Below are 11,761 nucleotides of genomic sequence, written 5' to 3'. Positions count from 1 at the left end.
ACTAGCTACTTCCGGTTGTTACGTAATACATCCATGTTATAATAGGGTTATAATAATAGGATTCAACAACACAGCTTTTTCGTTTTATTTTATATATTAATGAAATTTACACAAGTAAGTCAGTTGAAATAAATTTTGACTGTATGATTTTTATGATAACAGCCCCTCGGATTCTTAATTTTATTTTCACTACCCGACCTCAAAATTCACTGGCCTCGGTCTTTGGAAGTGAGTTTTCGGAAACTGAGGATGAAGTTGCAGATTCCATGCGACCTTTTGGGGTTAAATCTATTTCTGGTAATTTTTTAAAATCGAAAAATAATATTCAATAAAAAATGTACAAAATGACGTTTGCCATTATTCTTGTTATTGTTCCAAGTACATCGTTTTAAAACAATAATTATGTCAAATTCCAACTACATTTACTATTTCTATGAAGAACAAAGCCATTGTTTTCAAAATAAAAAGAAATAAGGCAAAACTTATCTTTCTTCCGATTTCCTAGTTGAAAATTACACAAAAGGGGTTTTCCCTAGTTACATCCGACTTTTCATTAGGCTTAAAAAAGATCATCGTTTTGATTGGTTTACTAATTGATTGGTTGCCCGGATAATGGAAAAAGAAAGTAAAAGACATGAGTGACAGGTGCAGCATCGTTGGGAAGGGGAAAAATTTTTTTTTAAAGTAAAAAACGGAGAAACATTGCACTTGTTTACATAAGCTACGTTTTTTGTCAAATTTTTGAACGACTGTGCGAAAAAATTGCACATAGAATTTTTTATTTTTTTCACCCAGACCACCGATAAATATCTATATCTTATTCCACATGGTTTAAAATTATGCGAAATTCCACTCCAGTCCATGGAATTAAACACAACCAATTTTGTCCCCCATTTGGTTAGTAAAATTGTTACCGATATGGTAGATTATCTACCAAACGGGGGATTAAGTACCATTTGGTAGGCTGTGCCCAACCTGTCAAATTTATATCTAACTCGTAGCTAGCTGAAGAACTGTAGTTCTCTGCTTGAGAAAATTTGGACAGATAAAGCAGAGACCTAAAGGTCCAAACATTTAAAAACCTTTGATTTATGCTGCAGAATTTTTTGTCGCTACTTCAGTTTTTTTCTTTTATTTTTTGCCTTCCCCAGGTTTAAAAATGGCATCGGATAATTAACCATATATTTTACTCTTATGCTTATACTTCATTTACCTTTCAATGGTCCGAAATAGTCCTGTTTGGTTTTGGAATATCATTTTAATTAAAAGATTCCCATTCGATGTCCCTTACCACAATCTCTCTTTTCAAACCGTTTTTGTTAAATGTAACAGTTCTCTACTTTCTGTAAAATGAGGAATTTCCATCCTACAGTGTACAAATATGAGGTCAATATTATATTAAATAAACAATAATGTGTTTCTATCTTACAGGCTGGAACATTTTCTGTGGCATCTAAAGCAGAACTAGAAAAAAGACAGATAAAGACAGCTAAAAGGAGTAGAGGATCTGTGGTAATTTTTGTTTTGAAAAATATATACAGGTGGCTCTAGATGGCTTGAAATTTCTTTATTCTAAATCAAGCTAGAAGATATAAAAAAGATCACAACACTTTGTGAGAAACAGAAATTTATTTAGTTGACCGGTTTCGACCAGAGACGGTCGTCATCAGAACAAATATACATGAAATAATTCTACATGAGGTAAATCAGAACCATTATCCAGCATTTAATGAGATTGTAATGGTTTGGGCCGTTGATATCGGCCTGGATAGCTCAGTTGGTAGAGCACCTGACTAGAGATGCAGGGGTCCCGGGTTCGATTCCCATTCCAGCCATACATTTTCTCCTTTCCTGTTACAGGAAAAATTAAATTCAGATTAAAATTTAGAGATGTTCTTATATGCAAGTTTCAATTTAATTCTCTTATATAGAGGCACAAAAAGTATGAATAGCAACATGGAAGTTGTACATGTTGTTAATGTAGACAAACGTGCATATATTTAAAATGAACAATGGCTTTGGCTTATAAAATTTATTTGTTATCATGGTTATAGAAAGAAGATAATGCTAACCAGTGATGCTTTTGATGATTTTATTAAACTCAAGTATGCATATTTACAAAATCTATTTTATGTACGGATACTTGAAAAAAAAGAAAAGTATGGTCTTTGTTAAAATAAATGAATTTTTTTATTGTACAAACCTTTTTTTAAAAAGTTGGGGGGGGGGGGTCTTTAAGTAATAATAAGGGAAAGAATTTGTGTTAATCAAAATGCTGGCTTTCCATTAATCAGATGCATGTGTATTTATTAAAGATCCATATTTCCCCTCTCAACTGAAACATCTTACACCCACTATTTTCTTGTGTTTATATTTTGGTAAAAGAAAAACTGATGTCTCTACATAAATTATGTAATTTTAGTTGAAGAGTGCATCACAACAATCTGAATCAGTTATGATAGTTTGTCGATGATGCAATGAACTGTTTACCTATCAAATGCGGAAAAAACCCCCCTTCTTAACAAAAAAGCACACCAAGGGATAATCTTAAAACTTTTGTATTCTTTAACACCCTTTTTTTTTTAGAATTTCATTGAAGTTGATAGCATTATAGAATTTGATCATGTGACCAACTTCATGTATATCCCCAAAGAAACTCTAAAAATATATTTTATTTCTTAAATAACAAATGATGAGCATAGTGTATATAATGTATCTTTGCTTTTCTATTCAAGGGTGGTACTGGTGGAAGCTCGGATTTTTTGGTTTTGGTGGGTTTGCCTTCAAGCCTACACAGACGAGTACACCATTTAACATGAATGTCAAGTCTTTCACTAATGGAAAACAGAAAAGCCTATGGAGGACAATGCTACAAAGCTGAACGGAATCCCAGAAAAACCAGAGGAGAAAAAGGATAAAATGAGAAGGAGGACAACAGTAAATACATGTCTAATCTAGAAGTCTAACGAGAGCGCCTCGCCCGGATAAAGCAGCACGTGGAGAAAAAACCTCTGCATCCTGACACCAATCTTCACAGATTACGAGAAGCATCTCAAGACCATCGAAAATGACAAGTCAAACTCTAGTATATCTAAAAGTTCAGTGAAAGACAATGGTGCGAAAAGTTCAGGTTTGTGATTCTATTTAGGTCCTGTCGGCAAGACCGATAAAAATTGGACCGATTATTTTGTGTTTTGTGTCAGTCCAAATGACTGGTATTAAAATGTTGACAGTGGAACTTGTGAAAATATGACTTAATTTCGTACCAATTCCCTATAACCGTCCCAGAGCTCCAGATAAGGTGCGTATTTGCAGAAATACGCATTAAATTTTACAAAATACGCATTGAAAATTGAAAAGTACTGTGTACAACAAGTTGAAGAATACAGGTACGACTTACTTTATGATACGAATTGAGGTTAACTCAGTGTCTGATATTTCTTAAAACGAAGTACAGATTTAAGGTAGGACCAAATAGATAGTTCAATTTTTTCCTCAAATTCAATTTTTCTGAAACTTTGATATTTTGTTCTTGGAAACAAAATCTCTCTTTATACATAATATGGAAGAAATTCAACTGCACATTTTTTGCCCACATAGTCTGAAATATGGCCTGTAAGAAGATTGTGAAATCAGACATTCGACTTGAGAATGAACCTTATTTTAGAATTTTCTATTAATCTATTGCAAATTTGTGTGATACTTTTCATAAAGATAACCTTTTTGTTACTTTAAATCAGTAAGTCACATTGATATTGGAAAATTTGGGTAAAATATTAAGTAAAATAGAACATACAATGTGTCAGAAACTGAAAATTCCCATGTAAATATCCGACAGTTTAAGCTTTCTTAAAAGAAAATGTACAATTCAATTTTTACAAAAAATCAACAGAATGATTCAAATGGGTCTTAGAATAAAATGTGTTAAATTAAGGAAATTGAACCGATGGTTTCAGATATTTTGGCGATTAAAAAAAATTCAATGGCAAAAAAAACTTAAAGATTCAGTAGATGACGTCACAATATTTGACCTTTGACCTCTTGATATGACCTTGACCTTTGTAGTACATAAAGAATAGAGACTCCTTATATATGTGTCCAAATATGAACGCTCTATTATTTATGGAACAAAAGTTGCACTGCATTTTATAACAGACTGTTACATGGTTAAAATTGTTCATTGCCCTTAGATAGCGTAAACAGATTACAAAAATGTTAGCTCCCAAGTGACCAATATACAGGTTTCTCTGATTTTTTCACAAGATATAACACAAATTTGCCAAAACTTATTATTTTTCTTTCAGGGATCATTCATTGTTGTCAATATAGTAATATTATTCTTTTTTCCTCCAGTACTTTTTAAGAAATGGGCTAAAATAGAATACATGGGTGTTTTGTCCTACCTTAAAAGCCTTTTAGTGACCTGGAATATTCTAGTAATGACGACGATGATTTCTATTTCGGAAGGAAGCATCGGAGATTTAGATTAAAATCAATTTCTACGTAAAAAGACAATGCACTTGGCATAACTTTTAAAAAGTTTTTTTACTATGGGTTCATAGCCAATTTTTCATCTCTCTCAACTTGCCATTTTAACGAAACTTCTTTTCTCTCAGTTTACTCTTGATACGATATCTTAAATGAAGGAAAAGTTCTCTGACTCTATGGTACCTGACCTACTGTATAATCTTCCTTGTCAAAAAAGAATGCTTCCCAATCTTAGCAAAAAGTTTTGTTGGTATTTGCAAAATTTATTTGAATAAATGCAGGAACGGACCTTTAAAGTTTTTTCCGTCTTCAAAAACACATACTTCGATTACAAGCTCAAAATCAAAATAAAGGTCAAAACACTTATATATAAACAAAATACTCTTCAATCACTTTGCTGAAAATCAAAATCTGCATTGATTTGAAAATCAGGGAGTAAATACACTTTGGGGTAAAAAATTATCTGGAGCTCTGACCGTCTGATCTTAATCTTTCAAACTCTTTTCTGCAATCTTGTAATGGCTTCTTCGATGAACACAAAAGTCAAACTATGATTGGTAGACTGATAAAACAGGTTTGTTGATGGTGCTATGGTAATCCAGGTGAGAAAATCAAACTAGATTAACAACGTATGACAAAAATCGACCCACGAGATAATTCAAAGAAAATTGACAATCAATACAGCATGAAGTGTGCAGTGTTTTTTTGAAACATGGTGCACAATGTATTGATAATAAAATGAAACAAAGTTTTCATCTTTTTACAGAATTTTTTTGGACTGATAGAAATCTGTCTGGGCTGACAAACTTTGCGTGGCAGTCAGTCCAAATGACAGCAAAAAAAAGATTACAAGAACTCTGATAGCAAATAATTAATCCACAAAGCGTTGAACTTACCATAACAGTTTATGACGCCGCTGACGAGCCTTGTGTTGATTGTCTCCCCATTCCTCTCTTTCTCTATCAGCTTCAGGACTGCATTTGTCACTTGCTTGTTCAATGGCCGGAATAAATGTTCTCGCCATGTAATCAATGCCAACTACAAAAGCAGCAAAGTCTTACAATCAGAAAAATATCATGTGTCAACAAAACAGTGAACTCAAAACTGTCAGTGAAATTATCATCACTTGACAAATCATAAAAATATTATATCATCAGGATTATCTTAAAATGCATCAGTCAATTTTCAGTATCATCTTACATGTTTTCTACATAACACATTGTTTATAAGTTTGAACACAAAACAAACAAAAAACATAATTTCACTGAAACATAATGGAATTGGAAATTAAGTACCACTTACAAGAAAACAGTACATAATAGTAAATAAACGCTTTTCAATAAAGATTCATCATAAATATAAATGACCGAGACAAAATTTTTACAGAATGATAAAGATTTCATCATTGATATTTATAGATCAGAGACATCAATTCTTACTGAATAAATTTCATAGATGCCCTTTGTTCCCTCGTCACACTCGCGCCTGACCCAGTGTCGATTAAGGTACGCACAGACCCCGTTCAGCACGCGACTAGAGAACTGGTAGTCCTCCCACTGCTTCGTGTAGAACGACAGAACCTGCTCATCTAGTAGATCCTGCCCATCCTGTAACAGTGAACCTCGAAATCAGAATTACGTAAATATGGACATATAAAACATAAAGAATTATGTAAACACAGACATATAAAACGTAAAGAATTGCATAAACACAGACATCTAAGATGCAAAGAATTACGTAAACATAGACATATAAAATGTTAAGAATTGTGTAACCACCATACATGTTAACTCTCCCGATTTAGGCGGGAGTCTACCGCTTTTTCACTCCATCTCCCGCCTTCCGATTTAATTCAGAAATCTACCGCTTTTCTACAAAAGCTGCGTCTAAAGTATTTTTGGTTCGCTTGGGTATCCATTTTTAAAGCCACTCTCATAAAATCTTGCTAGATATCGCATGATTTGACTCGGAATCATACAAACGCTTTTTTTGTACATAGATTTCAAGCACGGATTTGAAAACGACAACAACATAAGACTACCATTGATTACATTGGTTACGATAAATTAATCAACATCCCTGCCATGAAAAAGGAGATACAGCTTTTAAGAATTAGATGAAAACATTTGACATCGTCTTCAAAAGCACAGAAGCTCACAACTTTATCAATAAAGTCAATAGAAATCACTCGATTGACCAAGCCATGTGGCACATCTCTACTTTCGTTTTCGATCATCGCGGGAAATCTGATTTATATAACGAAAGATACGAACTTGTTTTAGATCTAGATTAAACCATGCCATCATTTGTTTTGTTTAAAAACTGAATGAACATTCAGAATTATTGCCTCTAGGCTATTTCAGCAAAGATCACTCTTCAAAAGGCTAAGTAAAGCAGCCAATCCAAGCAAAATGATGAGCATGAAAAATATTTGAATTTGTACAATTTATGTTAAACTTAAGGTGTTTCTGTCTTCTTCTTTGCTGTTGATATTTAAGATTAATTAGTGTAGGTACCTGATTTCATTTAAGGCTTATAATATACATGTATATTACATGAAAGATATCGATAATCCAAGCTTTAAACAACACGCGCGCAATGCTACCGCTTTTGAGGTCTGAATCTCCCTCTTTTTCATCACAATAGGTTAACATGTATGGTAACCACAGACTTTTAAAAAGTAAAGAGTTATGTAAACACAGACATCTAAAACAGCAGCACATACAGAAATTTAAATCACTATCATAGACGTAGCTGCTCTAAAAACTGAAACTTCTGGGAATCTTTATCTCAAAATGTTTGAAATTATATACTGTGTGTACTTTTTTTTTTGGTAATTTGGGTATTTGAACTTACTGTGAGGAGATTGACTAAATATTGCTTGAGGAACTCTTTCAGTCGTTTGTAGAGCTCTAACCCGACAAACTGAGCGCCACCTGTTGGCTGGTTTGGGCCGCGACGATTGGTCGGCACGCGGGACTGTCTCTGTCCACTGGGACTTGATTGGTGAACGCTTGTACAGTAATTGTACACATGGCTTATTGGGTTAAGGAGAAGTCAGTTTAGGGGAGAAAGCTTAACTGCCTTTTCAAAGTATATACCACCTTTAGATTAACAAATGATGCAAACAATACACAAGAATAGCTTCAATTACCATGATTACATTTTAAAATGCTTAATTATATAATGTGAACATGTGGTGGCATTAAACATGTTGAAAATGAAATAATGTTATAAAATTTGAAAAAAGAGGAAAAAAAACATAAAATATGGAGTGTATATTTCCACATCATAAGATTTTTCTTTTTTGACAATGCATATTCTTAATGTATTCTTATTTGAGAAATCAAAAAACACATTAGCTTATAACAAGGATACGTATACAGTTCCATATATCTGACTTTAGGCATGCTTTGTCGGCTGTACACATTTTTAATTCCTTCTTTCAAATCGTCCCAGATCTGATCCAGGCCTATCTGTTTTAGCCCGTGGGGGTTGGCACCTCGACCGCCTCCTGACATTATGGTTATGGATACACTTCTAATTGAACTGCTCTATCATATAATTGTCTCCCTTGTAAATGCAGTTATCAAGTGAGCCTTCCCATTTCTTCATTGAATGGTGAATTTGACTGAAATAAATAGATCAACCATTTTTTTGATAAAAAATCTGTTCAAAATCTCATTTCTGAGAACATGTAGAATGACTAGTCATTTTTTAAAAACTTCTTTGTTTGGTAAAAATGACAGAAATAAAATCCCTCTTACTGTATTTCTCTGGAATGTGTTCCAAAGAGACAGCAGTTTTATAGCAACATTTCCATATAAGGTATAATTTAAACGACGTCTTTGATCATGTCAAAAAATAACACATTTCACCGTGACCAAGATGGCGACCATCACAAAAGATTTCTCAATAATAAATTGTGTCTTATTCAAACGGAACTCATTGAGATGGGTATCGTTCGACTAGAGTATCACAACAGAAATAAAACTTACCAAACAAATAATAAGAAAAGAATTTGTTCCACATTTTTCAATACCGAATTGTTCTAGTGAGTGACATAATATTCATCAAGATTTATTTCATCTTTAGTGTGAAACTTTGCCACAAGACGGCGCTTTTTATTTCGTTTTATTCATAACTCGTACCATGGATCATTCGGGCAAATTCAAAGCATTTTATACCAAGATTTGTTTTCGCTCTAGGAGTTCATATATTCATGCATTATGATTTAGAATATCTTCATAAAAAAACTCTATGATAAATATGTGCTAGTGCATTTTTTATTCTTATTCATTCATTCCTTCTTTCATTTATTTTATTTATTTATAAATTTACAGCCCTTGAGCATGTTGAGTTTTTAACTCATTTGGGATATTACAATTTCTTTTAAAAAATAGTGTCAAACTGATATTTTTTTAAAACAATGGTCGAACGCACATACAAATGATCATAATAAATTAGAAACATGCATGTCACAATATACAGTGCTGTATATTTAGAATACTTGTTATTTTGATAAACTTGTATTTATATATCAAGCTCTTTTGTATCTTCCTTACTTTAGAGATAGAGTTTGTAATTTTAAGACCCACTAGCCTAGTAGGTTTAATAAACTTCAAAATATTCAAAGAGTAATCAGGCTCTGAATTTTCCAAATCTGACAGTAATTAATTACCACACGGTTAAGATTTCTATATTGAATTGTTCCCCTTTCTACACATTATAAACGATATCATATACTCCTTGCAGTCTCTGGATGAAATATAATTCTGATGGCGTAGCTCATCATTGGTAACCCACGGGTGATTCACGTAAATTCTTTCTATCATCATTTGAGGAAACTTGTGGACTCAAAACCCGGGGCGGTTTGCGACGACGACGTTAGCTAGAAAAAACACAAGGATATACTCGTACAAGTGAAAAAATATATCCTCTGAGAGTAATATTGAATGTACAGTGGCGGATCCAGAGGGGGGGGGGTTACGAGGGTTGCAACCCCCCTTTGGATTTGCAAAAAAGAAAGAGAAATAAGAAAGTTTCAATTTTTTTATTGTGTTTTTACTATAAAAGGTAAGGTGGAAGGCTAATGTTGTAATATATAAAGAAATTCGGTTGTAAAAACAAAATAAAACCCCATCCCTTTACAAAATAGGATTTTCAGGTTCGGAGATTTATTTTCCTTTCTTTTTCAAAAACTTTCTGGTAATGTATACAAGTTCTTTTTCGCAGATTGATCAATGTCCCACTTTCAAAAACCATACTACACCCTGTATCGATATTCCATTGAGTTTTAACTATATGTATGTGTACAACGTACATTTTAACTGTGTTCGCCTTCAACCCTCCTTTTGGAAAATACTTCACCCCCCCCCCCTTTTTTTGAAAAATTTCTTGATCCGCGCCTGTTGTACATGTACTTGGTTGATTTGACAAAATTCTTAAATCCCGAATAAGGCTGCAGTACAAGCGTCAGTCCGAGGTTGGCCAGCATTAGGGTCTACCCACTGCCATTTACACTATCATCTGTAATTATTTGATTCACTGTGATTATTAACATAGATAAGGTTAGGTCATTTATTTGTATATTTTGCAGGCTTTTGTATCAATCATTTGTCAGTCATTTCTTAAGAAAAATTGTTATTGGAAATCATCCCCAAAAACTTTGAATCGACAAGGTACGACCCCCGATTGCTATAAACATTCAGCTCGACACGTTCCAAAATTTGGTGGCAGCGGTGGGATTTGGGGTACTAGCATGATTTTTCTTTATACTTTGTTAACTTTAGTAGCTACCTATAATCGTATTTGTTAGTATGGACGACCCTTCTAAAATTTAAAGAGAGCTAATTAAGTAAGCTTCAGGCTAGCTTCGATGAAATTAGAAGGAAGACCACCAAAGATTCAGGTCTACCTGAAAGCAGGCGGACAACCTTAGATGATGAATATTATGAGGCACTGGGTGCGAAACCTAAATCAGTTAAGACGACCACCCTACCAAATGATACATACGAGAGAAGAGAGCCTGAGCGCAGCTTTAGGTAGGTCGGATGACAAGACTCCAGATAGGTTTTCCTTTACAAGTACACCTTATGTTAGAAATAGACAGGATGACCCTCTGTTTACAAATATCACAACATGCAGACAAGAGGTAAGAGCAATCATTAATCAACATAAGTGTACTCATGTAAAGCCAGATAAGTTTGATGGCACTATCTCATGGCTAGACTTCAAATCTCATTTTGATGTATGTGCTGAATTGAATGGTTGGACACCTCTGAGAAAGGCATGTACTTAGCTGTTTCCAAACGAGGAAACTGACAAAAACACCGTAACTACGCTGTTGAAGGTAGTACACATGACATGCAAGAGGAAATGAAGTATACAGGAAGATAAACGGCATTTGAGAAAGGCCAACCAGCCATTGGAATCAGACAAAGACACTGTAACTACGCTGTTGAAGGTAGTACGTGACATGCAAGAAGAAATGAAAGAAATCAAGATGGCAGCACAGAACTCAAAATTTGCAAAGCGTACATCGTCAAACATAATAACTTTTTCAAGAAGAAGGGCACATTGAAGAAAGATTGTTACTCTTATCAAAATATGCAGAAGAAGTTAAGGTTAAAAGAGAAAAAAAAACCCAGATCTTTTCCAAGACAATAAGAAAAGGGGACAGGCAAAGATGCAAGTAGAACTGGTGTAAATCGGAATACAGGGTAAGCCGGTATATTTTTTGATGCTAAAATAAGCTGTGGTAAAGTGATGTTTCTAATCGACACTCAGGCAACCGTTAGCATCATTTCACCATCAATATTGTATTCTGTGATGGGTGATACAAAGCCAGTTCTTGACAAAGTCAACCATGGTACTGCCATTAATGTAGAAGGTTCTGTTGCATTAATTTCTTGTTGTCTACCCTGACAATCAATCAGAAATTACAGTAATTGATGTTGGTATTGCTGAAATACTAGGGCTTGATTTTCTTACCTCCAATAATTACTCGCTTGATTTGCCAAATTCTTCTTTGCTGATTGGAAGTAAACGGGTGAAATTGTCATTCGAAGGGAAGATAAGTTGTTGTAGGGTAACCTCAGCTGCTAATATCATTATCCCTCCATGTAGTGAAATTATTGCCATGTGTAATGTTGTTGCACCTGTGTATGAGAAAGTGCCAAACTTTGGTGTTATTAAACCGTCAGATCGTTTTATGGAATCAGATCGGGGTTTAGTAGTCAGAACATTGATTAGAGGTAGCAAAGTCACTCCT

General features: G+C 34.0%; 1 protein-coding gene across 2 annotated transcripts; it reads right to left on the bottom strand.

Annotated features, from left to right (window-relative positions):
* Positions 1–5,319: 5,319 nt before the first annotated feature.
* Positions 5,320–8,613, bottom strand: LOC134283891 (cullin-1-like). 2 transcript variants are annotated; one of them, XM_062766418.1, is made up of 5 exons: positions 8,487–8,613; positions 7,867–8,119; positions 7,345–7,525; positions 5,928–6,095; positions 5,320–5,526 (listed from the first exon to the last, which is right to left on the bottom strand). In XM_062766418.1, exons 2-5 carry the CDS (start codon positions 8,007–8,009, stop codon positions 5,335–5,337), a joined length of 684 nt encoding a protein of 227 aa, XP_062622402.1. In that variant the 5' UTR covers positions 8,010–8,119; positions 8,487–8,613; the 3' UTR covers positions 5,320–5,334. The 2 variants fall into 2 exon arrangements, with proteins under 2 accessions (XP_062622402.1, XP_062622401.1); XM_062766417.1 differs by lacking the exon at positions 8,487–8,613 and adding an exon at positions 8,256–8,464.
* Between the last annotated feature and the right edge of the window lie 3,148 nt (positions 8,614–11,761).

Source organism: Saccostrea cucullata, unplaced genomic scaffold (assembly GCF_032062105.1).
Source record: "Saccostrea cucullata isolate Sc308-1 unplaced genomic scaffold, CSIRO_AGI_Scuc_v1 ctg420, whole genome shotgun sequence".
NCBI lineage: Eukaryota > Metazoa > Mollusca > Bivalvia > Ostreida > Ostreidae > Saccostrea > Saccostrea cuccullata.
This window is presented reverse-complemented; position numbering and strand designations above follow the sequence as displayed.